Raw genomic sequence first — 27,964 nt, 5'->3', positions numbered from 1 at the left:
CAGTCCGCTGGCCACACTCCAGAAATGGAGGATTTAAGAGGGCGAGATGTGATTGGGTATCTTTTGGGCACGTGGCTCAGGGTTCCTCTTTCCTATTGGTAGCCAGCGCCCCAGCCTACCTCTACACCTCCCAGGTGCAGGCCCCGCCCTTCTCTCGCTAGGATTGGAGGAGAGCCAGCGCAGGCGCAGTTAGTTGGTGTCCTCCGAAGGTGGGTTCCTGTGCGCCCTTCTCCGGAATCCAGCAGGAAGAACGGAGTGGGCGAGCCGAGTGTGGAAAGAGGGTGAACTTATGTCCGCGTGACGTTGGGGCCATCTTTACGGCCATTCGTGTCCCTTTCTGGGTCTCTCACTACCCCCACCCCAGTCCCTTCTCCCCCAGCTCTTCTGCCTGTTTCTTGTTGGTAACTCCTCCAGTGCATGTATCTTGGGGAGGAACTGAGGGAGCCAGGAAAGTGGGGTGCAGGCAATCAGAATGAGGCGAGAAAGAGGAATGGCCGGAATGGCCAAGGAGAGGGGCGAATGAATTTTGGACAAGCCAAGGGCTCCTGGGGCGTCGGAAGTCCTCACTTGAATCCCTACCCCCACCTACAAGAGAGAAAAAGAAAGTGAAGGGATTTGCAGTTCTGATTAACATGCTTTTGCATGTTTTGTTGCCTCCGTTTGGAGTGATCTCCCTTTTCCCGCTTGCTGATTGCTTCTTCATCTTTTGGGACCTAGCTGGGGTTACTTCTGGAAGTTTCTTGAGCCTTGCCCTTCTTCCCGAAGTACAGTTGCTCAGTTACCCCACCGGATTTCGTAAACATTCAAAAAAGAGAGCAAATTTAGAACTGGACAGACTGGGTTTGATTGCTGGCCTAGGTGACCTTGGGCAAGTTACATAAGGACTCCAAGCTTCAGGAGCCTCATCTTTCAAAAGAAATAATAGTGCGCAGATTACAGGGTTGTGGGAGTTAGGTGAGTCGATGCGTTGTAAAATGCTTTCTACAGTGCTTATTGTACAGTAAATGTTCTGTGAATACTGCCCAAGAAGAAGGAAGAATATTATTTTCTTTAGAAGGGCTTTATTACAGCAAGCAAGACTTGGCTTTTGTGATTTTTTTTTTTAAAAGACAAACAGGTACGTAAAAAGAAAGTGGCACTGGGGAAGTGAGTCTACTCAAGAGAGTACTCTATAGGAGACAAAGGTTTGGCAGGAATGTTGACTTCCCCTCCTACCATAGTGCCCTCCTCCCATATCCTAGTGATAATGACAGACATCTGCTTCCTATGTGTCAGGGTCTGTGCTATGAGCTACACATACATCATTATCTTGTTTAATCTTCATGACCACCCTATGAGGTAGCTACTACTATCCTCATTTATAAAGAGACTGAAGATTTAGATAAAGCGACTTGCCCACATTCACCTAACTATCCAGTTTCAATGCCATGCTATATTCCTTTTCTAATGAATAGAGGGGGGAAAAAAACAACACTGCTTTCTTGGATGAATTTAATTTTTTTTTCTTCATGAAGTAGAATTTATCAGGGGGAGGGTATAGCTCAAGTAGCAGTGTGTATGCTTAGCATGCACTAGGTCCTGGGTTCAATCCCCAGTACCTCCTCTAAAAATTAAACGAATAAGCCTAATTACCTCCCTGCAAAAAGAAAGTAAAAAAAAAAAGTCCCCCCCCGCAAAGTAGAATTTATCTGTTTTGTGACTTAAGAATTAAGGAAACAGTCTGAATCTCAGAGCATTATCTTAAATCTCAACGAGAATAATATATCTGGAATTAATTATCATATCTGGTGGCAACTTTTGCTATTCCTAAGAGCAGGGTGACCAGCTTACCTTGATTTTAACACTGTAAGTCCTGCGTCAAGAAACCCCCTCAGAAATGGGCAATCTGGGACAGCTGGTCACCCTACCTACAAGTGTTGAATCTCCTATCCATCTTGCCTTTGATCCTCTTAGGAAAAGTTTGACATTCACTGAAGACCAACCTTTATGCATGCCCAAGCATCTCGTGTGGGATTAACTCTTATTAAGTGAGCTGACATATTGTAAAATACCTTGCAGAATGCTTGGGACAGAGAGTGTTCAACAGATGCTGTCATTTAAGGGACAGGTGAGAGGATATTCCATTTATGCCAGCATAAAAGAAGGAATATGAGTTAGTGGGAAGGAGATTCCGCGTTCTCTGTTCGTGTTTGCCTTTATGACTCTATGTACTAAAACTGTGATAGCAGGGTAGTTACGGAAACAACTAGGAAGGATATGACCGAAAAGTCATGGCCAAAGCTGGGCTTACGCAGTCAGAACCATGTAACTAGGGCAGTGACAAACCAGTAGCCCCCACTACTGGATGTCATTCCAACCGAGAGTACTTAAAGTGAGTTAGGAACTGCCATGCTGGTAGAAAGCAAAAGATGTCAAGTAAGGAGATGTGAGAGGTATCAGCTTCCGGAAATACCAGGTTCCTCTTGAGACAAATTTTTTGCAAAGAATTCCATCTCAGGAGGAAATATGAATAAAGTGAACATTCCTAAGGCCCTCGAGCTCGGTCCTCAAGAATCATGCCAGCATTAGCCTGCCTTCCCTCCCTGGCAGCCTCACCTGCTCCCACTGCCCATGTTTTAACTGTTTCCAGGCAGGTATACTGTTGGCTTCTCCTTCTGCTTCAGGTTGACTTCCTTCTAATTCGAATCTTCAGACAAATAAGAATTGCTGTCTAAAAGAACTTGGAGGAAGATCTACTTGGATTCTAGTCCTGGCTCTTAGGTAAGTCTGGATCTTAGTTTCCTCAGAAATAAAATAAAGGGAGAATGGACTGAATTTTCTTTCTTGTCATTCCATGCATGACTCTCTGACATTTTCTGGTAAAGAATGAGGGTGGGGGAGGTAACGCAGCCTCTGTGAGCCACTTGAGAGCAAGAGGTTGTATCTTTGTAGCCTTAGCACCTTAATACAGTGGGGGTCAGTAACCGTTCAGGAGACTTGTGGATGAGAATGCCTTGAGATTCAAAAACCCCAGATTTGAATGCACATATTGGTGGTACTGACTTTGGGTGACTGAGCAAATCTGGTTCAGAGCACCTTAGCATCCCTGTCTGCAAAAAAGCTGGAGTGAGATTTATAACAACCTTACACCTCTCCGGAATGAATGAATCGCTATGAGTGAACCTACAGTTGTGCAGATGAAAAGAACTCTGTGTGTGTTCAAGACCTTGGGTTATCTGTTAACTGAAATTTGCTTCCTAGGCGGGTGCAGGGTGAGCATGTATTGCTTACCCTAACTTTAGACAAAAGGCTACCAAGAATAGACTATGATTCTTTCATTTGCTTCATTTTTTGATGAGATTGTGCAGAAAGCTTTAGCCTGGGACAGTGATTCTTTCTGGCTAATGCAGTAATCAAACAAGTCTTGCTGCTCTCCTCAGCAGAAACAAATCAATTTAGAAACCCACATGGGAATTTACTGTTTCCTCTGTACAGACCAGGTTCAAGGCCATCTCATTCTAGCAGCTGAAATCAAGCAGAAATCCTTGGAGAACCGTGTCATAAAGCCCCATTCACTTTTAGCTGATTGAAAATGTAAAAACAGAGCCCACATACCTAGTATGCTATTTTAAAAAAAGATTCCTTTATTCCTTGGTTAATTAAAAAAAAATTCATTCATACCATTGCTCATCTTTTCAAAAAATATATCGAAGTAGTTCAGTTAAAGACATTTAACCATTCGAAATTATAAATGAAGTCATTTCCTTCCCTCACTTCCCAGCCACCCGCCTTCTCCCCTCCCCTCCCCACTCCCCATTACTGAGATCCCTAGGTTAGCACTCCAGACAGCATTCTGGCCTACATATATCCCGTGCTATTTCTTCTGCCTGGTGAGTTAAAAAAGGGAGTGAAAGCAGTTTTCCTATCAAGAAAAGCTGCAGCTTTGAAAAAGTCCTTCCTGGGGAGGGAGCAGCAAATCTTATCAGCCTAAAGATCTTAACTCCTTAGCTCTGAGCCTGCCGGGTTCAGAGATGGGCTGGCAGAGTTCGCTGCCTTCTGCGGGCTACACTCGGTGAGCCTGGATCAGTTAGAGGAGGCAGGGATGAATCCTTAGCGATCTGAAAAGAAATAAAACAAATTAATGCCAAAATAAGCTGACAGTGGGATAGGGGAATGATTGCCTATGTCAGCCTACCAATTAAAAAACCACTGCTTTTAGGATACGTAAAGGTGGCCATTATGTATTGTTATTACAGGATGTAATAAAACACAGCTTGATTCTACTTTTGTGGGGGGTTTTTTTGTTTGAATGGAGGTCATGGGGAATGTACCCAGCATCTTATGCATGCTAAGCGTGCGCTCTACCACTGAGCTGTACCCCAACCCTGATTCAACTTTTGTAAGAACAGATTTAGTTATACCAGAATATTAAATTTTGGTTATCTCAGTGGTGGGATCATGGGTAATTTGTATTCAAATCCTTCTTATCTGTATCATCTAAACTCTCTACAATAAATATGTATTATTCTAGTAATAAGAAGCTACATAAAAAGTGATTGTACCAAGGGGACTTCTTGGGGGCTGGCCACATTCTGTTCCTTGATCTAGAAGTTGTCCACTCATGATACGAGCAATTCTCTGTATGTATAGTGTACTTCAGTTAAAATGGTTTTCAAACAGTGGTTTTCTGGGAACTCTCATTCATTGCTGGTGGGAATGCAGAATGGTACAGCCACTTTGGAAGGCACTTTGGCTGTTTCTTACAAAACTAAACATACTTTAGACATATGATCCAGCAGTCTCACTCCTTGATACTGACCCAGATGAGTTGAAAACTTACATCCACACAAAAACCTACACATGGATGTTTATAGCGGCTTTATTCGTAACTGCCAAAAAGTTGGAAGCAACCACGATGTCCTTTAGTAGATAAATGATAAATACTGAGTGAGTGTATGCAGCAACTGTATTTGGGAATTCTCTGCACTTTCTGCTCACAGTTCTGCTGTGAACCTCAGACTGCTCTAAAAAAATAAAGTCTAATTTAAAAAAAGTGGCTGTACGCCTCTGGGAATATATTAAAGACTGTTGAATTGTACGTAATAAGTGAGTGAACTATATGATATGTGAACTATATCTCAAAGCTGTTATTTTTTTTTAAAGTAGTTGTATTCATAGGTTAAAACAGATACAAAGTACTGACATGCTACACTATGGATGAACCTGGAAAACATTATGCTAAGTGGAGAAGCCAGACATAAAAGGCTATATATTGTATGAAATGTCCAGAATAGGCAAAAACAGAAAGATTAGTTGTTGCCTGGGACTAGGGGAGTGGGGAATGGGGAATTGCTAATGGGTCCAAGGTTTCTTCTTGGGATGATGAAAACGTTGTGGAATTAGACAGTGGTGATTAACCTGTGCCTTCCTGAGTGTACTAAAACATGTTGATTGTATGCTTTTAAAGGATGAACTTTATGGTCTGTGAATTATCTCTCAATAAAGCTGTTTTTTTAAAAATGGGGAAAAAAAGACAATGGCAGATTTTGGAACATTGTCTTAAATAGCTATGTGCCTAGAATCTGGAAAATCACAGTCTTTCGAACAATATAACTTAATGTACATTAAAAAATTAGTTTTGATTAAGAATGCCCATATGTTAAGAAGCCTAGAACCTCTCTCGTCGGTGCTCCCAGTTGAGTGGGAACTGGAGTCTGATACCTGAGAAGGCATTTTACCATTAGCAGCGGAATTCAAGGGAACATCCCAGGTTCTTGCTCGAGAATATCCGGCTGTGGTCAGTGCGGGTCTATTAAAGGCAGCAACTCTCCGCATGGAGAATCCAGTTTCAAACACGCCAAGTCATCCGACCGCGTGGGCCCGATGTTCAGGATTGCGATCGGTAGCTTCTTCTCCCAGGCAGTGAGGATAAACCTGTAACCAGAGTACACCTGTCCGAGAGGAAGGCGCCGGTAAGAACTCTCTAGGCACAGGAAGAGAGAAAGCAAATGGGGAGGCTCTCCAGGGCTCCCCAAACGGGCATTTCCCCACTCCCCCTCCCCAAGTTACCTGCAAGGAGGATCCCACCACCAGGAGGGAGTCGGCTTCTTTTACACGCTTGTGCACAAAATCAACCTTGTCAGGGTTCACCGTGCCCCCGAAGAAGACGACGTCTGGTTTCAGGGGGCCTCCACAGCGAGAGCAGCACGGGACCTGGAAGCTCTGTACCTGCTCGTCGGTGAGGAAGACATCCCCGTCGGGAGCCAGGCCGTGGGCCTCGGCACTCCAGGTGGGGTTCAGGACTTCAAAACGCTCCTGCAGCGCCGTGCGGGGCGTCTGCTCACCACAGTCCAAGCAGAGGACCCTGAAACCCAAGAAGAGGCCGACTGAACAGTCTGTCCTGGGGAGGCACCAGGCTGCCGAAGACATTTCATCCCCAACCACTTCCAGCCCCTCCACCATCACTTTCTTTTCCTGACACCTGTGTCTTCCCCATGTTCAAAATACCTTCCTGTGACCTCTTTAGCTGCCACCTTCCTTCCACTGACAATCTACTAGAACAACAAACATCTGTTTCCTTACTACACACTCCCTGCTCAGATCTGCTTGCTCACTTTTATCCTTAACACAACTGCAAAGGCTTTACCAATTTCCTTCCTGCTGAGACCAGGGTTTTTTCCCTTCCATCCCTTGCTCTCCATTCATCTGCTGTAAATTATCACTGTTCACCACCATCTTCTCTTTAAAACGCTTTCGCTCCCTTGGTGTCTGTGACAGTGTCTTCTGCTTCTCTTGTCACCTCCCTCGCCACCAGAACACAGGCTCTGTCAGGGCAAGACCTTGGAGTCCTTTGCCCACTGCTCTGTGCCCACCACCCAGAACAGTGCCTGCACACAGCAGGCACTCAGTAGCTGCTGGAAGAAAGAATGGAAGTTGATTCCTCCTCTGCTCCTCAAGTCTCCTCAAACTCTAGTCCAAGTCTCTGTGACAGTCCTGCCAAACTTAACTTCCATCTTCAACCAGCCCTCCCCAAGTTCTCCATCACTGTCAGTCCTCCAGTTACCTGGGCTGAAACCCTCAGGAAAAAAACTTGTTATTCATTTTATTTTACTCTTTGGGGGGGGGGGGACTAGGTTTTTATGTATTTATCTTTTTAATAAATATTTAAAATTATTTATTTATTATTAATTTTAAAATTTATTTATTTTCTTAATGGAGGTACTGGGGATTGAACCCAGGACCTTGTGCATGCTAAGCACACACTCTACCACTGAGCTGTACGCACCCTGTCTCCTTTTACTCTTTATCTGTTCTACAATCAGACTGTGTTGACTTTTTTTTTTTTGACTTAAAAGGGCTCCTAATGAAATGGTAAGAAGCCTTGGATTTGTTTTAAAATACTTAAAAAGAGACAGGATGAAAAAGCATAAAGTAGACATGATAAAATCTTGAGACAACTCTGAATCTGGGTGATGGTATGTGGGAGTTCATTATACTACTTTCTTTACTTTTGTGGATGTTTGAAATTTCCATCATGAAAAAAATTTTTTTTTTAATGGGCTCATAGCCATCCCTCATTCCCTGACACCACCTTAGTCTGAGTCCTGGCTGACCTCTCTGAGCCACTCTCTCTAATCCTGTCTAGCCTTCCTCAAATGCTATTTTTGTCATATTGCTTTCTTGCTCAGAAACCACTAACAGTCCCCTTTGGTCGGTCACAACAGACCCAAATTGCACTGCATGATTTTCAAATGCATCCAGGATTGGAGTCTAGCCTTCCCAGACAATCTGATTTCATACTAGTCTCCAAGGAGGCCAGCCCAGACTCTACAAGTTCCCTTCATTTAGAAAGCCCTCCATCCCCTCCCCTTCGCCTAGTCAAACCTGAACTGTGCTCAACCCCAATTTACCCATAAAAGCTTTCCTGATTACTCCAACCTTTACTAACACTGTTTCTATGAACCTGTGAAATACGTTTATCAGAGACCATACAATTTAACAATCACACATGGAGTTTGGTTTTTTTTTTTTTTTTTTTTTGGTCATTAAACCTGTTATTTTTGGGTCCCCCCACCAAAGATTACAAAGTTCTTGCCTATAAAGCAGATCATGTTTTAGGCTTTGGTTCGGACCCCTCCACACCAGCAAGTTGCACACCAGTAAATATTTCACTGGCACCCAATAAATATTTTACCAGTGGCAGAGTGATTTCAGTCCTCAGAGGAGGATCTCCGGGGCTTAACGATAAGGAAGTGGATTCCAATGAACTACAAGTTACTTCCAGGGCTACATGTGTTCCTTTCATCAATATTTATTGGGTTCTGGCTAGATAGCTATTAACTGGTCCAGCATATCCTGTGTTCTGTGTGTTTAAGCCCTGCAGACCTGGCAGTTTGTAACATATACTGTTGGTGCTCTGCTGAGTTCACTCAAGACACGCAAAGGCCACCTGCCACGGTTCTCTTATAAGCATCCTCCTGTGTCTCTCCTGCTTCAGGAGTTCTCTGGCCACGGAAGCTTTCTCTGGAGGAGTCAGTGTTAGGGAGTTAATTCCCCCAAGAGTGACCCTCGACCAGTGAGGGATGGGTGATGGTCAATAAACGCCCCAGCTCCCTTGATTTTCAGTGAGACAATTCTGAAGCAGCTCTAGACAGTCGGAGGGCCTCTGACGGGGCTGAACCCCAGTTGTCCAAAACAGTAAGCCACTTATTAACATAACCTTTCCGTGGCTTTCCTACCTTCCCCACTCCCTCACAGAGTTTGCTGGGATCCACTCCAAAGGAAACAACTTCCTCCCAGTTCATTTTCTAGTGGTCTAACAAAGATAACAGTGATCAGGGCGGCCGAGGTCCCTGCTCTGATGGAGCCCCCATTTCCGCATTCACACTGTTCAGACTTTCGGGCACCTGTGCATGCATCCGTGGAGTTCTGTCAGGCGCCGACTCCCCGCCTTGGTGTGCAAGGCATCCACATTTTGGGTCACCAACCAGTACAGCTTTCCCAGTCTCTCCCAGTTGCTCAAAGCCCAGTGTGCAGGGTTGGGCTGGTGGGAGGAGAACCAAGGCCAGCCCACAAAGTTTCTCGCCCAGTACCGCTGGCGGACTGGAGCACTCCGCACAAAATCCCCATGCTGGATGGGCTTCCGGTTCGTGCGGGCGTACAGCCCCACCTTTTCTGACCTGTAGTCTGGGATCCCCGACTCGGTGGAGACTCCCGCCCCGGTCATCACTAGGAGTCTCCTGGAAAGGGTGATGAAGCGCTGTAACTCTTTGACCTTCTCAGGGTCCAGAGGAGGACTCGGTGGCACAAATAATCCAATTGATCCACCTGAGCTCTGCCGGCTGAGGTTCGCCATCCAGCGGCCTTTCGCCGTCCTGAATGTTAACCCAAAGCTCATCCTCATTCTAGAGAGAAAAGAACAGCAAGTGAGAAACTAGGTTTAAAAACGGAGGTAACCAAGGGAAGGGGGGAGGGGCAACGGAGGGGACGAAGAAGTACAAACTGCTATGCATAAAACACATAAACTACAAGGATATACAATATAACACAGGGAATATAGCCAATGTCTTAAAATAACTATAAATGGGATATAACCTTTAAAAATTGTTAATCACTATGTCATACACCTATAACTTATACAATATTGTACATCAACTATACCTCAGTACAAATAAATTTAATAAAAACAAAACAACAAAAGTAACCATCAACTGATGAATGGATAAATAAAATGTGTTCTGTTCATACAGTGGCATATTATTCAGCCATAAAAACGAAGGAAGTTCTAATATATGCTACAACATAGATAAATATTGAAAACATTATGCTGGGTGTAAGATGCCAGTCACAAAAGGACAAATATGATTCCACTTACATGAAACGTCCAGACCAGGCAAATCTATAGAGATAGAAAGTAGATTACTAGGTTGCCAGGGGCGGGAAGGGAGAATATATCAGAACTTCATTCATTTTTATAACTGAAAAACAAAGGTAGGATCTCGGCTCTGAGCATCAACAGCTACTAACATTACAAAAAGAGAGAAAACCAGAACTGTGAGGGTTTCAATGGAAGAGTATACCCACCACACAAGATGTGGTCTTGGCAAAAAAAACACACACACACACACAAAAACTGAACTGGATTCTGATCAAGTCTCTAGAGGTAATTAACGATTTATAGGAGTGGGGTTGAGTAATAGCTCAGCGGTAGAGCGCATGCTTAGTAGGCAAGAGGTCCTGGATTCTATCCCCAGTACCTCCATTAAAAACAAAGAATAAGCAAATAAACCTAATTACCTCCCCCTGAAACAACAATAAACAAAAAAACAATAAAAGTAAAGTTTAAAAAATGGATTTAAAAAACAATTTATAGGAAATACAGAGGCCAAAGCAATGTGTTAGATGATACTATTTGCCAATAGCAAAGTCCAGACTAAGGGAAAGTCAACAGGCTAGACAAACCAGAGATAGAGAGCCACAAAAGGGGGATTCTACACTAAAAGAGGTTTCAAGACATACCAACCAATTGTAATACTGTGGGTCTTATTTGGATCCTGATTCAAGTAAACTTTAAAAATATGACATTTATAAAACAATTGGAAAGTTGAACATTAATTGGATGTTTGATATTTAAAAGTTACTGTTAATTTTCTAATGTATGAAAAATGGTATTGTGATTTTTTTTAAGTTTTCATGCTGCAGAGCTATACACAGAAATATTTGGATGAAATGATATATCTCGGAGGATTTGTGTCAAAATAATACTGGGGTCGGGGTGGAAGTAGGCAGGAGTAAATAGATGGAACAAGATTAGCCAACGGGTGTCATTGTTGAAGCTGGATGATGGGTCCATGGATGGCGGTTCATTGTATTATTCTATGTCCGCAATAAAAAATTTTAAAAAGTAATTCCTTAGAGGAATGTTTGGATGGCAGATGCCCTAGTGTACCCAGGACAGTGGCAGTGCAGAAATGCCCAAAGCCATGAGGTGAAGGAAAATGCTTCTATCTTTTGAATATTCTGTAAGCTTAAGAGATACGCTCAGAAAAATGAGAAGAAAAAAAGAATAGAGAAGTTTGAAGAGAAGCTAAAATGTGAAATGTTTTACTTTAAAGGTAGACAAAACTCCAGTATCTAGACCACATCAGCAGTCATATAGTATTTGGAGAAAACGTATTTGAAATCAAATGTACAAAGTGAACTAGGACAGGTAACCTAAAAGCAGCATACTTGGGTAGCATCCTTATTTTTCCAAATCAGCCCACCCTAAATTGTATTAGGGATCAGGTTACTGATGAGATTTCAACTTATATCTGGAAGCTGCCAACCCAAAAGGTATCTAATAATCAGCAAACTGGTACATTGAAATATTTTATGAGAAGGGTGATGAGAGCCAAAACTGTGAAACTAAGAAATGGCTGGGGAGTAGGAATTTGCTGGCATTGCATTCAATACTGTCCTCTGGAAGATAATATCTAGGTTTTAGAAAAATGTCTTGGAGAGGAGTACAGGTTTTGATCTAACAAGAAAGTTATCCATCCAAACCATACTACTTCCAGTGGCAGATTCCATGCTTATCAGAACAATCTACTAATAATGCATTAATCCATGACTTCAGTTCCTTGAAGGATGGCCCCAAGATTAACAAGAGTATGTTTAACTGGAAAGGCACAGCCGCCTTCCCCTTCACACACATACACCTAGAGTGTATTTATACTCTTGCTTTGTAATCCAAATCCATCTTTGGTAAAATGTGGAAGGGTGTGAGCTAACTCAGGAGCTAATAACTCAAGGATGTATTAAACACTGGGGGTCCAGGCTTAGAGAAAACATTGCCTTTGCCAAGGATGTGCTGGTAAGCTGGCTTCCTCCCTCCCCTCCCCCTCAGAAAAGGATAAAAGAAAATGATCCAATCATGGCTATTTTGAGGCTACAAATGGTTTATTTAACAATTGGCTGGTAAATTGCTGAATATTTAACAACTGGCTCTCACTGGTACAAACTGATTCCAGCACACCCTCCTGGGTCCTGTGAAGTCCAATCTGAAACAACAAGTCTACCTGTTTATTATCTTTTTAATAATTGTTTTGGTCAAGAATTTCTAATACCCTCCACAAAATAAAACCTTGTCTCCAAGCTAGACTGTTTCATAACAGCCCAAGCCAATCCTATCTTCCCGAATCTCTTAAGAACCTATAGCCAGAGCTCTCCTATGCTCTGGACATCACATGGAGATTACCTTAAAATGGCTAGTAAATCTGACAAGGCTTTCTGCATCCAAGGGAAGTGGTATATTTTGGTTTCTTTAAAAAAAGGGGGGGGGGAATCTAAAAAATAAAGTCTATTTTCAAAAGGAGGGAGGATAAAGCAGAATTCTAGCACTACTAAGGCTTATTCTGTCTCTCCCAGTAATAGCTGGCTGGTCAGAACTGAATTTCTTGGAAACTTCAAAATGTTAACGGTTTATCCCAGTATCTTTTAAGTCCCTTACCAGCTCATTGTTTATCTATGACTATAATTAAAGATGTCTCTATCAGAGGAATCCATTTATATTTTTAGTTAATGCCATCCCTTAGGGGACTACACAGTCCCAGAAACCTACTTCCCATTTTATAAATTAAAATTACCTTATTTCTTCATAAACTAAAGAAGCACATTTGAGTTCCAGTTTAGTTGATTAAGTTGTTGCTCTGATTTTTCAGGATTTTAATTTTATTAACGTAATTAAGCACATGCCCACCTTTTATTCTATTTTTTTCTATATTCTGTTAGTTTACCCTCAACTGCTTGGACACAGTAAAGAGTAGTGAGACCTGACAAGGTTTTCTACCTCAGCTTTTCTAGCTGTAAAAACAAGGCTTTGACATATTATTTGATAAAATGCGGAAATTCTCCAGTGACACTCATCCCATATGTAAATATTATTTTATGCTGGGCTTTCTCGATCTGAGATCAGGACCCTGACTGCGCCCTGACATTCCACAGCAACACGTGAACAGCTAAACAAATACATAATCCGGATTCCTGAGACCAAAGGGCTCGGGGAACCCCGCTGAAAACACTATTGGAACAGCTGCTCTCTCCCAGGTCCCACCAAAGAGCAAAGAGGAGAAATGGAATCCCTTACAAGAAATCCACAATTTCTAGAAACCTGCAGCCCGCAAAGAACATACCTTTCACAGCTTAAGAGACACTTCACGCCCGACGTTAGGACTGACTGTCTATTTTTGCATTTTGGGAAGTGTAGTTCATGAAACCGAAATAATGCAAGAAAACTACAAGCCCCACAATCCCCTGGCTTTCACAGTTGAAGGACCCAGTTTGTCCGGTAGCGCCCCCTGTCGGCATTTCCTGGTCAGAGGTTTCCAACCTTGATTTGCCATGTGCCTCTATCGTGGTCTCTGTACCAGAGAAGTGGTTAGAGTGCCAACGTTCTGAATGGACATCCAAACAGCGCTAACTTAGAAATTCATTGTCTATAAAATAGAAGCTTTAATAGTGGATCTACATTTAATTCATCCTGAACTTCAGTGTGTATGATCCTTTCCACTCACCAAAACGGAATCAGGTACCCACCTTGCAGTGAGTTGTGAAGAAATACATTCACAAATATCTGAAAAACTGCAAATCTAATATACGGGGACTAATGTGTGTACCCACGTGGCTTCTGCAGTTTTATTTCTCAGCTTGTGTTTTTATTAAATTAACCAACACAATGTCTAGATCTTACTCCCGGAAATTCTGATTTAATTGGTCTGGAGAGGTGCATGGGCACCAATCAGTTTATAAACTTCCCTGTTATTTCTAATGTGTAGCCAATGAGGACCAATGATCTACAGCATCTCCTAAATAAGACATCATTTTGTAAGGGTTTTAAAACATATCAAAGGGTAGCTAGCATTGACCTTGAAGACCACTCTAAGGAATCACTTCCCCCATTTTCAAATGAACTGAAGACTAAAGTAGTAGTATGTAAGCTGGAGTTTGACTCCTGGTCCTCTCGTTGGAGGCATGGAGGGAAATATTGGCAAAGGAACTCGGTTTAATAGTTTGGGAGCAGTATCTCCAGCCACACCTCAAATAGGTCACTGGGCTAGTCGAATTACCTGAGGTCTTTTGTGCCTTCGTTAACATGACCATATTGGCTGGAAAAAAAAAAAAAAAAGGATCGAAATGCATACTGGAAACTTTCAATAAATCAAACAATTGTAATCCAGAATATTTTCTGCACCTATGGTATGCCAAAACAATGACACCTATGGAATAAGATCAAAACCTACAGAAATGCCAAAACAATGACACCACCACTCCCCTTGACAAACTACTAATGAAAAACTTTAAACCCACAGTATTTTTTCAGTTCTCCAAGTGGAATAAGCATCATTAAGAGACTGGCCAGGAACACAGGACTATTGTGCTTTTAAGCCCCCCAAAATCTTATATTTTGTGGAGAAGTTAGCTGAGTTTTCCATTTTTCTTAGTGCTTGAAGTAATCCCTGGAGGATGAAGTCATCCACAAAAGCTGGTGAAACACACAAATTTCCCTTGATAGCTACTGACAGGGTGTAATGAGCCACCCAACCAAGACATTCTCAAGAGCTGAGTTCTTTGGATAACCCTAGTCTTTATTTCTCACAACTACACCACACCAGAAATTAATGATGAAGTCCTTGATGATGACATAAATTGTTCACTGAGCAGTACTTTGAACATTTCATGTTTGAAATTTTTCATAATAAAATGTTGGGGGAAATGTCATCTCAGAGACTACTATTTGCATTTTAATGTGTAGCAGAAACCAAAAGGCTTTTGGAGAAAACAGATCAAAGAGGAAACAGGTCCAGATACAGGTTTCTAACCGCTTTCCATCTGCTGAGGAAAAACAGGCAATGAGAGTGAAAGTTACTTCAGACTTCATGAACTGTGGACATTTCTGTGGAAATAGCCTTTTTCTCTCAGCCTCTCACCTCTGAATAAAGATGTGCACAGAAAACCCTTTCATATTAAATGGAGAATTACGGTTTGATATGATCTGGAAAGTCTTCTAGGTATATACACTTAAAATAATTGAAAATAAGGACTCAAACTGATACTGTATGCCAATGTTCATGAAAGCAATATTCACAATAGCCAAAAGGTGGAAGCAACCTCCTGTCCTCCTGTCAATCAAAGACTAAATGGATAACAAAATTCCATACAATAGAATCAGCCATAAAAAGGAATGAAATTCTGACATATACTAAAACATACAAGGACCTTAAAAACTTTATGCTGTAAAATAAGCCAGACACAAAAGTTCAAGTAATTGCATGATTCTGCTTGTATGAGGTATTTAGAGGGATCAAAGTAATAGAATTGTGAAATAGAGGTTGCCAGGGGTTGGGGGAGGGAGGAATAGAGAGTTATTGTTTAATGGGTACAGTTTCAGTTTGGGATGATGAAAAAGTTCTGGAGATGTGCAGTGGTGATGGTTGCAAACAATGTAAATATACTTGACACTCCTGAACTATATACTTTAAAATGGCTCAAATGGTAAATTTTGTTATGTATATTTTAACACAATTTTTTTAAAAAGCAAACCTCTTTCGGAGAGGATAGTTATACCGTGAATCAGGAGCCAAGTACCCTTAACACAGATCACATTTCTCATCCTCCCCAGTTTCTACTCTAAATTGTTTGTTAGCATATTCCCTCCCATGATGCTTTGCTTCATTCTACACCAAAAACTGAGTTATATCAAGCAACTAATCTTCAGAAACAGCCTATCCATTTCAGAGAGATCTCCATATAGTTGTACAATTTTCAGCCAATCAAAAATTGAAGGTTTTTCCATGAGACGCCAACTCACCTTTCTGAAATAGGAACCTTGCTTATTGGGAGTGATGAGTAGGGGGTGGTGCTAGTTAGCTTTGCGCAGTGGCAGTATCGTAGCCAATGAGGTTTATCCGAGGCGCGATTATTGCTAATTGAAAACTTTTCCCAATACCCCGCCGTGACGACTTGAAATATAGTCGGCATTGGCAATTTTTGACAGTCTCTACGGAGACTGAATATTTTGTTTTGATAAAAGTCAGAAACATGGTTGCTAGTGGTGTAATTTAATAACTCGTGGTATTAAGCTTTTTCTGGTTAGTGCTATTGAGATGTTTTAAGTTGTGTTACAAGGCTTTTTTTTTTTTTTTTTTTTTTTTTTTTTAAAAGCCAAGCACAGGCAGGTATTCCAAAAATGCTGTGGGTTTTCCCCAGTACTTAACAGTTCGTTTGAAGCTTTGAAATAGAGTTGGTAATCTCTGATAGCATCAGATCGCGGATGATCACAGGCGTGTTGAGGCTGTGGGCGTGTTCATCAGAAACTTGAGCGTGGCCAACTACAGCACCGCATCAATTAAAAAAATTTTTTTTTTATGAATGTTGCTTGTTGATTCCTGTCTTCCGAGCGTTTTCTCCACGGTTACGTTGGAGATTTAACTCTTTCTGAAAAATATCTCTCCGGTCCCAGGCACACCCGCCTCCAGCTTCTCGTCTCTCTTCCTCTTACCTTCATTTCCCGGTCTGCCCGCCGCTCGGTTTCTTGCTTAAGAGTTCAAGTCAACCCGATGGCCTCTGTGACGTCATAATTTGCATAAAACTTCCCAGCATCCTCAGCGAAAGCGCTCTTGTTTCCAAAATCTAAATGTTCAACTCGAGATGACCCAACAGCAAGAAGCCCCTTATGCAGACCGGCCTTAAATCTAACCGCTCGCCGGGAAACACGTGGTATTCACGAACTTGCTGGCGGTCGCTCACCCTCACTAAAAAGACAGTTGTCGTCCATGGTGGAGCGGGGTGCGTAGCTATTTTCTTCAGCTTTGCGCAGTGGCAGTATCGTAGCCAATGAGGTTTATCCGAGGCGCGATTATTGCTAATTGAAAACTTTTCCCAATACCCCGCCATGACGACTTGAAATATAGTCGGCATTGGCAATTTTTGACAGTCTCTACGGAGACTGAATTTTAGTGGTTTTAAAAAAGGAGATTAAGAGAGGGTTCTTATGGTTCTTGGTTTTTGTGGAGTAAACCAACAATTGTTTTTAAGTAAGTTATGGTAATTATTTAACTCGTAAAAACAACAACGATTGTTGAAGTACCAGTCTTTCTTCATCCTGTAGCGTAGTTACTTTATCATTGTGGTCATCCTTTTTTACTGATTGACGTGAGTGAAGCATCTCGCAGCTTAGCAGGAATGGGAAAGAACCTGAAAGCAATTCACCCAAATACTTTCTCTTAAAACGGCCGGGAAGGGAGGTAGGCACGACAAATTCATACAGGTCTCATTGTAGAGCGCGGGGCGTGGCTATGTTTGGAACCGAGTTCCTTTATTCCTAATGGTGTGTTGGTTTCCACTGGGCCAGCTGCCCCTAGACTTGTCCTGTCAGGAAGGCCAGGAGTGTCCCTGGGGCATGGCAGATCCGTCTTCTTTATCATCTCTAGCAAAAGGATGTGGGCTGGCTTCTAAGGGCAAAGAAGGCAAGAGGGCATCTACTGGTTAAAAGTAGTGTTTTGGAAGGCAAGTTTGTGTGCCCAACATGAGAACAAACATCGAAGTTTAGAGCAGAGAAAGTTACTGCAGGGCTGAGCAAGAAGGACATAGTGGCTCATCCCCAAGAAAACCCTGAACTTCTGGAAGGGTTTCAGCAAAGCATATTTAAAGACCAGGTAAGGAGGGTAGGGGGCGTTGCAGGTACTTGATCAGCTCCTGCACAATTCTCTGGTTGATGCTGAGGGAACAGGGGACTACTTGCTTTCCATCGTCAAGTAGTTAATTTCTTCCCTTTGGTGGTGGTTTTAAGCATATGAAAAACTCAGGAAATATACACAAGTTACTATTATCAAGGAGGACCTACAGCTGAGGATATATATAGTGGAGGGGTCTGTCCCAGGAAGACCCCATAGGGTCCTGCTCAGTTACAGCAGCACGCTGGAGAAAACCGCCCCTGCGGCAAATGACACCCAGTTCATGCTTCAGGGAGCTCACAGTCTTGAGATAGACCACAAGTAAACAGGTAAACTAGATAATTACAGATTGTTGTAATGTTATAAAAATAAATACATAAACAGGAGGATGTGATGGAGCCATCCAGGAGACCAGCCAAATTCTAACAATTATTGAGCACTCACTGTGTGCCAGATTCCATGCAAAGTGCTTAGTATGCTTTACTTCATTCAATTCTCACAGAAACTATTCTCCCTATTCCCCTCTCCCCATTCCTTTATTTTTTAACAAGCAACTCTATTGAAGCATAATTGACATTTGATAAACTGCACATATTTAAAGCATGTAATTTGGTAAGTTTTGAAAGCATATATTCATGAAACCATTACTGCAATCCAGATGGTGAACATACCCATCACTCCCCAGTGTCCTAGTGTTCCTTTGCAGCCATCCATCCCTCCCATCTCTCCTGCTACCCCCACTACTGTCACTATAGATTAGTTTGCATTTTCTAGAATTTTATATAAATAGAATCATACGATATGTGATTTTTTTTGTTTTTTTTTTTTAATCAAAAAATATATCCTTGAGGTCCATCCAGGTTGTTGCCTGTATCAATAGCTCATTCTTTTTCCTTGCTGAGTGGTATCCCATTATATGGAAGTACCAGGGTTTGTTCAACCATTCACCCATTGAAGGACATTTGGGTAATTCCCAGTATTTTGCTATCACAAATAAAGCTGCTAGGAACATTCCTGTACAAGTTTTTGTGTGAGCACAAGTTTTTAATTCTTTGGACTCTATAGTTAAGTTGCCTGTTAAGTTTTATAAGAAGCAGCCAAATTATCTTCCACAGTGGCTGTACCATTTTACTTTCCATCCACAGTTTTTAAAATTTAGGCAAGTTCCTCTGCCTGTTTTCTTTCCTTCCTGACATTGATTTTTTGAGGAGTCCCAGGCAGGTATCTTGTAGAAATCTCCTGTTCTGACTTCACTGGCTGTGTTCCCCCAGTGTTGGTTAACATGTTCTTCTGTCCCCTTTATCTCCTGTAACCAAGACTGTGGCTTCCTTGGAGTCAAGAGAACTTCAGAGATGTCATTGTGAACTTTGTACTGCGTCTGCCACTATAATCCATGCCAAATTAGAGTAGTAACTGCTCTCTATCTCTACCGTGAAAGTGTATTTCCCCTTACGTAATCAGTTATCTGTGGAATGAACAGTCCTTGACAAAGGATTTGGTAGTAAAAGCCATTTGTTTCCCACAACCACTCCCTTAAACCACTTCCAGATCAGTCATCAAAATATGGCTAATTAAGATAAATTAATGTCACTTCTCTGGAACCCAGAGTAAGTTTGCTAGGTCCAGGGAATACCTTTTATTCAAGACTTGTGGTCCCAGGAAAGGGATAAAGAGTTCCCTGAAGAGCCAATGTATCAGAATTGAGTAAATGTGATCGAAAGAGGGGGTCAGTGGTAACTACCCAAAGGGACATCCTGAGGATCCCACAATGATTATGGGAACTACAAGAGGAGCTAATGTGTGTCACCCAGAGGCTGAAATTTCAAGGAGCTAAAAATATCCTTGACAGTGTAGTCTGAAAATGCACCCCAACCATTTCTTTTTGCCTTAGCCACTTGCCAAGATGGCTAATCGGGATGTCAAAACAGTCCTGGAGGAAATAGAAAATGAATGCTCCCTTCCATGGCAAATTTCATATTGATCAGAAAGTCTGGTGATGCTCTGGCAAACACCCATGTGATTGTGTGTGGGTGGGTGTGATTTACTTAGAAATTCTAAAATCAGGTAAGTAAAAATAATGACTCATTTGTAAGCAAATACAAGAAAGGAAAACATGGGGAAACCACCAAAAATTGAACAAAAAGCTTAAGGAAAGCAAAACAATGCTTAAAAAAAAAAAGGAAATTTATAGAACATACATGTGATATTTCACTCTCAGCTCTCCTGAACACTTTGTCTGGGAACTTTGAGTTACAGTGACTTTTCTTTTTTTTAACTGAAGTAAAATCACAGAATGTAAAATTAACCATTTTCAAGTGGATCCATGTGATTTTTACCTATTATTCTTTTCTGTTCCACAGCCTAATTTTTTTCCAGTTCTAAAATTACTGCATGTTTGTATATAAAATCTATAATTTTATATATATGCAGCAGTGACAGTCAAAGATCCCAACCATAACCCTACCTCCACAGCTAGAAGAGATGGCCACAGGGAGGTGAGATTTTGCCTCCAGATTATTCTATTTATATGTCAATACAGTTATGAACAAACATTGGATTATACTCTACAGAGTTCTACTATTTCCTTTTTCTTTCTGCTAAACTAATACATGACGTCAGCGCATGTCTCCCCTCTTCCCATATGGGTACATCCCACTTCAGCTAACCAGTCCCCTGTGGGAGATGTCTATAGGTGAGATGGCTTGCACAAAAGCCACTCATATTTTCTATTTTAAGAGGTGCCCCCCAAACAACAAGATCTTACTCTATAGCACAGGGAACTATATTCGATAGCTTGTAATAGCCTATGATGAAAAAGAATATGAAAAGGAATATATACATATATATGACTCTGCTGTACACCAGAAATTAACATAGCATGCTAAGTCTACTTCAACAAAAACCAGAAATGCCTCCCAGTTGGGTCCCCCAAGACTTACCAGTGTTTTCTCCCCCAAAGCCACACAAGAGAGCATCTGGAGAGTGTTTGATATGTATGTATGGACTTGCTCTATAACTTTCACAGCACTGTCTGGGGCAGGGAGGGGAAGAAGGTGAATTCATCTCCAGTTCCAACACTTGTTTGTTCTCTAGCTCCTTTCCAGGCAGAGAGCAGGGAGTAGGGGCTGGGTTGGGTGAGGTAATCCTGACCTTCTCCCCTTCCACCATGTAAGGAAATATCCTTGGAAATATCAGTTCCTGATGGAGCCAACCACCACCCGTTCCCCTCCCACCCTGTCGCCTGAGCCAGCCTGGACCTGCCGGCTATGGGGGACGGGAAAGCTGGGCTCCGAGGACTAACTCAGCAAGGAAAGGATTCACCAGCCTCCAAACAATCTCCCCAGTGTTCAAGTCACTGCAGGCTGTCTGCAAGAATCACTGGCTTCTCTAGGTTAAAAATATTCCATGCCTGAAGGGTCCTAGTGTCTGTCTCAGAAGAGAGCTGGCTCACAGCTCCATATCGCTGGGGAAATTAACTGAGACCAATTGATTTTTCTTCCATGAAGCTTTGAAGCCAGACTTTCTAGATTCACATTCTCGATCCACAGTTCACTAGCTGTGTGAGCCTAGGCCACTTACTTAACTTCTCTGTGCCTCAGTATCTCTGGCTGTTAAAGGAGTATCAGGATCACATCTATCTCTGAGATCAGTGAGTCTCTACCCTGGCTGTGTACTGCAATCATCTGGGAAGCTTTTTAAAAACCCTGATGCCCAGGCTGCATTCCGGGCCAATTAAATCTGAATTTCTGAGCATTAGTTCTGGGCAAAAAAAATATATTTTAAAGCTTTCCATGTTATTCCGATGTGCCACTGCTGTAGAGATTTTGTGGTATTAAATGAGATACTATAGGAAAAGTGCTCCCTGTGATGCCTGACACAGAGTTATATGCTTTGGTTGGGGTCAGGGAAGGCTTCCTGGAGGAGAGGGTAGTTGAGCTGTCAAGTGAAGGAGGAGAGAAGTTAATCAGGAGGAAGAGGACAGGATGCATTGCAGTTGGGATATCAGTACCCACAACGGTCTGGAGCCAGGAGGATGTGGCCTCTTGGAAAATCACTGGGCTTTATTCTGATATCAGGAGGGTTTTAAGCAGGACATTAAGTGACCCAGATGGTGGCCTCCCCCCAAATTCAGAAACAGCAGGACCTCCTCAAGTCACTTTTGTCCAAGCTAGCTTGAGAGCTTGAACTTGCCAAGGGATGTGACCCAATCCCCAAGCTCTCCTTCAGGAACCATACCCTAGATGCTAAAATCAGACAGTCCTGGGTTTGAATCCCGTCTTGGCCACTTTGTACCTGCGTGGCCTTGGGCAGGTGACTTCACTTATGGGCCTCAGTTTCCCGGCTTGGAAAATAGGCATAAAACCCCCACTGGACCTTTGTAAAGATTAAATGCGATAATAATGTAAAAGATACAGGGCCTTCAGAGCAAGGCCACATGCTCTCTGGGCATTACCAGCTGACAGCTGAATACGTTGGGGGAATTGGGGCCCGGACATTTCTGCCCACTAATGAATTTTTGTCCGGGACTCCCAGTTGTGATGGCTTATCTTTTGTCAGATCTGAGTCTTTCCTTGCCAGTTCTGCTTCTTCCTCTTTCACAGATGTTCCTCTAAATCAATTTCAACATCTGCTTTCTGGAAGACCTGACTTAACAAAGAGGGTCTTGGGGGCTGGATTCTTGTGGGAAGGGGAGCTTGAAACTGTGCATACAGAGCATTTTCATGTAAAATCAACAAACTACTATTGCACATTCCAAAGTGTGCAGAAGTGTGGATAGTAATGATCACCTCTATGAGAATTAATTTAAACAATAGCTATATAGTATCAGGCACTCGATAAATGGCGGTTGTTGCTGTTACCTAATTTCTGTCTGTCTGAGCAGAGCCTCTCTGGGGTCTGGGTTGGCAGTGGGTTGTTTCAGGAAATTGTGCCCAGTACTGGGTGTAACCTCCCTGTAGTTTTTCCTTTAATGTCTAGGTGGGATCTCTTCTGCTTCTTGCAGTTTTGGAAAAGTCTTCCTCTAGGGAGGGTGCACATGTGGAAGATTAAGGGATATATCACCTAGAAAGTATTGAATCTGGCCCCACAGGCTGGGCTGCGAGCTCCACTGGCGGCCCCAGAAAAGCTATTCCAAAGGTTCACAGCCTCGCTTGGTACTGATTGAGGATCCTCTTGGGAGGTGAATTACTGGGAGATACAAAGGTGGACAAATCTGACTCTCCAGTGGACAGACATGTGGTGAGCGAGTGACGATGGATGGACAGACACAGGTCAGATTGTGAGATGTCAAGACAGGAGGATGGGTCCGAAGGCCAGACAGTGAGGCATGTAACTCTGAGACAGACTGACGGAGGGCTTGAAGGCCTGGGAGCCTCCCACCTGCCGGCTCGGCCGCGAGGGGGCGCTGCCGCCCCGCCCAGAGGTGCCCACCGTCCGCGCTGGGCGCGCGCTCGCGGGCTGGCGGCGGGGGCGGGGCTAGCGTGCGCATGGGGCGGGGCCAGCTTGCTGGCGGGGCGACCACGGGAGGAGCGCGCGGAGGGTCTGCCGCGGCCGGGGCGGAGCGCGCGTGCTCGAGGGGGCAGCCGGGGGCGGGGCGCGCGGCGGGCGCGGGCGCGCGCGGCGGCGGCGCGTACCGTTCCGGGCCGAAGCTCGCGGCGGAAAAGTTGCGCGGCGGAGAGGAGCGGCCCCGGGACGGGCAGCGAGCGCGACGCCGAGCCGGTTCCCCGCGACCCCGGCACGGCCATGGACGACCTGGGTGAGTGAGCAGGAGGCCGAGGAAGGAGGCAGCTAGGGGCGCGCGGCCCTGGGCCGGGCGGGAGCGAGCAAGCGGCGGGCGGAATCCCACCCCCGGCGGCCCGGGTCCCGGCTCTGGTTCCGGCTCCGCGGGGCCAGGATCCTGGGCTGGGCCTGAGTCCCAGGCCAGACCAGCCCCGCCGCCGTCCTCACGGCAGTCACCGCCCCCCCCCCCCCCCGTCTTGAGGACAGCCCCACCTCCGGACCCCCAACCTCGGGGACCCCCATCTCCCAGAGCAGCTCCAGGGACCAGCTTGCTCGTCAAGGACTCGCCCCGTCTGCCTCAAGGACAGGCCCCCTACTACCTGGACCTGACCACCTCCCCAGCCATGAGACCCCCTCACTTTACAGACCGCTCCCCCACCCCCATCGCACAGATGAAACACCCAGCTGCCTAATCTCACAGGCTGGGTCCTCCATTCCAGGACCTGCTCCCCCCCCTCTAGGAACGCCCCCAGCTCACAGACTGACACCCCCACTTCAGGGATACCCCTCCGGGCCGACCCCTTTCATTTCACAAGTTAGAGATGAGCCTCCAGGAACCACGTCCCCACAGACAAATTTCCCAGCCACCCCACTGATCCCCCTCTCCCATTTCCCTGACTGCTCTGGCCATTCCATGGACCAACCCCTCCCCTTTCATATCACAGACCAGCCTAATCCTGAAAGAGTAAGCTGGGGAGACAGGACTCTTACCCCAGACTCTGGTGAAATGCCAGGGGAATGAGGTGGGAAGTGGGCCCCACGGTGCGGCTATCTCTGAACGTGTCCAGGCTGGTAGAGTTCCCCCCACCCCATCAAACCTTACTGGAGGCCACACAGGTAAGGAGAACAGGATGCCCAGAACAGAGTTTTACTGTTTTCATGTTACCGGAGCTCCCAAAATGCTCTTTTCAGTCCAGTCCCGATCTGGTGTTAGGGCAGGGGAAATTATCTCCTGGAACCAGACACTAAACCCAGGCGGGTTGGTGCCAGGGTTCTAGGAATGCCTTGAGTGGTGTGAACCCTGGGGTGGGAGGATTCACTCTCCCTCCCAACCTCCCCTTCACGCCTGTAGCTGAAGGGCCTCTGAGCCGGGCAGTTGAGGAGGGGGGGAAAGTTCTTTCTCTGTAGGAGCCTTGTCTTCCCTCTATGGACTGTGGGTGGCTTGTGTGTCCACTCATGCTTTCTCTGCCTCAGGCTCTGAGGAGTGGATTCATCAGACAGGACTGATGGGGCCCCCCCAAGCGCACAGGGCACTAAATTAAGACTGGCTATTTGTAGGCACTGGACTTTCAAGGGGACAGGGAGGAGGACTGGGACTTGACTGCTCCCCAGAATCTTCCTTTTGGGATCAGGGTGCCTCCCCACTCCCCTGACCCCCGGGATCCTGGAGCTGGAGAAGATGTACAGCCCTGTGTGTCTTGCAGAGCGCAGCAGCTGCCAAGCATAGTTCTGCCTTTGGGTCAGGCTTGGCACCCATTTTTCTAACACACTCAAGGTTGGCATGGCTTCCGGGCAGGTATTTTTTTCATGTAAAAATAACTGAGCTGAAAGGAGGCTGAGGGATATTTTTTGAATCAGTATCTGAAAGTCTCAGTGCTTTCCCAGTGGGGAACTCGGGAGCAGAGTTACAGTTTCTGAAAGCTGATGTGGGTTCCCTTGCTTCTAGACAGTCCCCATGCTGTTTGAAGGACTGAGAAAGTCTTTGTAGAGTTTGCAGTTGAAGCCTGGAATTCCTGTCCTCTGACAGTCTTCCATTTAGGGCCAGGAAGCTGAGTTCATCTCTGAAAGGAAAGAGAGTGCCCTGGCCGAGCGTATTGTAGGAATTTACATTTGCTGTTCCTGGAGTACTTCCCCAACTCACCCCATCCTCACAGCAGCCCTTTATAAGAGCCCCTCAGGGCCACTGTTAACATTACTACGTGCCTTTTACAAATTGAGAAAAGTGAGGCTAAGAGAGGTTGATTCACTTGCCCAAGGCTGCACAGCCACAGAATGACAATATCATAGCTAGAAGCCCAATCTCTAGCGCTCATATCTGCAGCTCTGGGGACCATGAGGCCTTTCTTCCTGAGGAGGGATTGCAGTGGGGCGATGCCTGCCACCTGTAACTAATGCTGCCTTCCACCTTAGGCCCCCCAGTTGTCTGGATCTGAGCTGCCCGGCTTCCTTGGCCTAAGCTCCCAGGGGCCAGCCACGCCTGTCTGACTGGAGCCTGGGGTGGGAGGAATGGGGCGTGCAGGAGGGGAGAGGAATTTGCCTCTGCGCTCAGGCTCCATCAGCTGTCTGGGTGGCTGCTCAGCACCCTGCTCGTCAGCTGTTTTCCTTAGTTAGGGTGGACACAAAGGCCAGGCCTCTCGTTTTTATTTTTCTCCTGAGAGTACTCTCAGCTGTGAGCCTCTCAGCCCCTGAAACAGGGGAGTTCACGGTCTGTCCCATGGCAAGTCTGGAGGGGTCAGTCGCTGCTGTGACTTTGTTTTTTAGGTCTGAAAAAAAAAAAAGGGAGAACTCTTCCCCTCCCTATAGCTGTTAGTGACAAACGCACCATGTGCTGTTTAATAAGTTACAAATTTATAGCTCTTTGGGCAGAAAAACATAAACACAGCGTGTCCTGCCCTTGCCTGTGTGTTCTCTCTGCTTTGTGCTGCAGGGTGGCTGCTGGTGGCTTTTCTCATTACTGTTTAGATGCTGGTTTGGCCGGGAGTTCTCCCTGTTCGAGTTCTGGCTGGAGTTTCCTGGACAGAGTTCCCACAACACTGAGATGCACTCTGATTACGTTTTCTGACCTGACTCTCCCCTAAATTCCTCGTGTGATTTGGGGTGGGGGTGGGGGCAGTGACCACAGCTGGGAGCTAATAGTGATCGTGCGTTCTTGATGGGAGCCAGGCAGCCTACTCAGCACTCCGTGGTATCATCACAGCCGTTCCGAGAGGGAGGTGTTTCATCTCTGTTTTACAGACGCGGAAATCTGAGTCAGGAAAAGTTCAGCGGGGGAGCTGGGATTGGAACCCAGATTGATCCGTGCAACATCATAATATGTTAGTAAGTGCTCAGTAATTAACCAGGGGGATGAGCCATGGGGCCTGCTGAGTAATTGCTAGCTAGGTACCTTTTAAAATTTCTGGCCTAGGGGCCATCCCATATGGCCTGTGTGGCAAAGGGTGGTCGAGTGCAGGCCCGGAGAGCTTCGCTTTTCTCATCTCTCTCAGGGGAACAGCCAGCTGTTAGCAGTGCCCTGTTGCGACTGGAATCTGGACCTGTCTTCTTTCAGCTTCTGAGCAGTCTTGACCCTCTGGAAAACAGTGCCTCATTGTCCTTGGGGGGAGTGCTGGGTGGCAGGGGAGTTGCCTGGGGGCATTCCAGGCTACGGAGTCGCTCTGTTTCCATGGAAAGTCTGGACTTTGGGCTTGCCAGTCTGTGGTGCCTCTGTGTGTTCAGCCAGGGTCAGGGCACCCAGCTGCTGGCCCTTGGAGTGTTGGTGTGCTCCTTGTGGGGCACTGCGTCAGTGCTACGTCTCCCCCTGGGCCGTGCACTGGTGGGGTGCAGAGCTGGGATCCACACCCTGGTGTGTTTGATTCCTAAGCAGGTACCCTTTCTACTGGGCATCCACTGCTTAGTGTGGAGAGGTTCAGGGGCCAGAGCCCTGCCACTGTGGGTTTGAGGTCCCCCAAGGGACCATCCCGGTATTCCTTTCTAGTTTCCCCAGTGATGGCTGTGCACTGGCCAGTGGAAGGCTGACCAGCCCTCCTCCCCCATTTATGCTGACCTTCCAAAGCGTCCCTTGGGCTCTTACCTCGTTCCAAGGCCAGAGATGTCCAAAAAAAACTTCCTCCCAGCCTCACTCTCATTCCAGCCTCCCCTGGGTTGTCCTGGTCTCATTGCCTTCATTAGTGATGATAGCCATCTGTAGAACACTTTTACTGCTACCCATTTTATAGATGATGAAATGGAGAGGGACCGAGAGGGTGAGCCCACTTGCCCAAGTTCTATAACCAGTGAGTGGTGGGGCTGGGATTTAAACGCAGTTTAGGCTTGTAACCATTTTTACACATCTGTTCATGATACTGGATTGGATCTGGGTTGCCTGTTGGTTTGATTGCTTTCCACTGTTAGGATGCAACAAGTCTTTTCTGGCCCCTTCCTTCACCCCCCAGTTCCCTGTTCAGGCTCTCGCATCTCTCCTTTTCTGGTTCTCTACGGCTTTTTCCCTCTCCTTTGTTCTTCCTTGGGGATGCCATGCTCAGGATGGGACCCTGGGTGCTTGTGGCAGTGTCTCCTGCTCAGTGAAGGACCTCAGTCCTCCCTTACCTGTTAACCTTCAAGACAGAGCTGTGAGCTTATAGTACGGCTGCCGAGGAAAACCTGGGGCGGGCTCTGTGCCCCTACCCCGTACACTCTCCTGTCTTTGTTCAGGTGTTTGCTTGTTGCTGCCATCTGGAGCCAGCCCATTTCCAGAGGAGGGAGTCCTTGAAAACGTTTAACATGGAGAATTGAGGATG

General features: G+C 45.1%; 2 protein-coding genes, 1 long non-coding RNA gene and 2 other non-coding genes across 12 annotated transcripts in view; 4 read left to right on the top strand and 1 right to left on the bottom strand.

The window, feature by feature from the left end:
* The first annotated feature begins 167 nt into the window (after positions 1–167).
* Positions 168–7,167, top strand: LOC135319743 (uncharacterized). The gene is made up of 2 exons (XR_010378585.1): positions 168–209; positions 2,664–7,167. It is a non-coding gene; the product is annotated as an uncharacterized LOC135319743 (long non-coding RNA).
* On the bottom strand, positions 3,601–13,205 carry SIRT4 (sirtuin 4). Of its 6 annotated transcripts, none has more exons than XR_838335.3 (5): positions 13,152–13,205; positions 8,886–9,383; positions 6,049–6,343; positions 5,701–5,930; positions 3,601–4,097 (listed from the first exon to the last, which is right to left on the bottom strand). XR_838335.3 is itself a non-coding variant. In XM_010995269.3 (4 exons), the coding sequence occupies exons 2-4, from the start codon at positions 9,380–9,382 to the stop codon at positions 5,778–5,780; spliced, it is 945 nt and encodes a 314-aa protein (XP_010993571.1). In that variant the 5' UTR covers position 9,383; positions 13,152–13,205; the 3' UTR covers positions 3,601–5,777. The 6 variants fall into 6 exon arrangements, 2 of the variants coding, with proteins under 2 accessions (XP_010993571.1, XP_064337260.1); XR_838334.3 differs by having other exon boundaries at positions 5,718–5,930; XR_010378584.1 differs by having other exon boundaries at positions 5,718–5,930; positions 9,159–9,383.
* A 2,678-nt stretch (positions 13,206–15,883) lies between these two features.
* Positions 15,884–16,024, top strand: LOC116150095 (U4 spliceosomal RNA). The gene has a single exon (XR_004133768.1). It is a non-coding gene; the product is annotated as a U4 spliceosomal RNA (small nuclear RNA).
* Positions 16,025–16,822: 798 nt separating this feature from the next.
* On the top strand, positions 16,823–16,963 carry LOC116150091 (U4 spliceosomal RNA). The gene has a single exon (XR_004133764.1). It is a non-coding gene; the product is annotated as a U4 spliceosomal RNA (small nuclear RNA).
* Positions 16,964–23,278: 6,315 nt separating this feature from the next.
* PXN (paxillin) overlaps positions 23,279–27,964 on the top strand; it is a 42,405-nt gene continuing 37,719 nt past the window's right edge. For 2 of the 3 annotated variants that reach the window (XM_031442793.2, XM_031442792.2), the window contains exon 1: positions 23,279–23,445. In XM_031442793.2, the coding sequence (XP_031298653.1) occupies positions 23,433–23,445 (13 nt within the window). In that variant the 5' untranslated portion in view covers positions 23,279–23,432. The remainder of the gene's footprint in view (positions 23,446–27,964) is intronic. The other variant, XM_031442787.2, reaches the window with a different exon arrangement.

Source organism: Camelus dromedarius, chromosome 31, assembly GCF_036321535.1.
Source record: "Camelus dromedarius isolate mCamDro1 chromosome 31, mCamDro1.pat, whole genome shotgun sequence".
In the NCBI taxonomy this organism is placed as follows: Eukaryota; Metazoa; Chordata; class Mammalia; order Artiodactyla; family Camelidae; genus Camelus; species Camelus dromedarius.
This window is presented reverse-complemented; position numbering and strand designations above follow the sequence as displayed.

What these genes read in the sequence shown, in the direction of transcription:
- SIRT4 (XM_064481190.1), bottom strand. Translation starts at nt 9,382, where the DNA reads ATGAGGATGAGCTTTGGGTTAACATTCAGGACGGCGAAAGGCCGCTGG. An exon ending in CTCCACGGATGCATGCACAG is followed by an intron (nt 6,344 to 8,885) that starts GTGCCCGAAAGT and finishes CTTGGGTTTCAG; the next exon opens with GGTCCTCTGCTTGGACTGTG.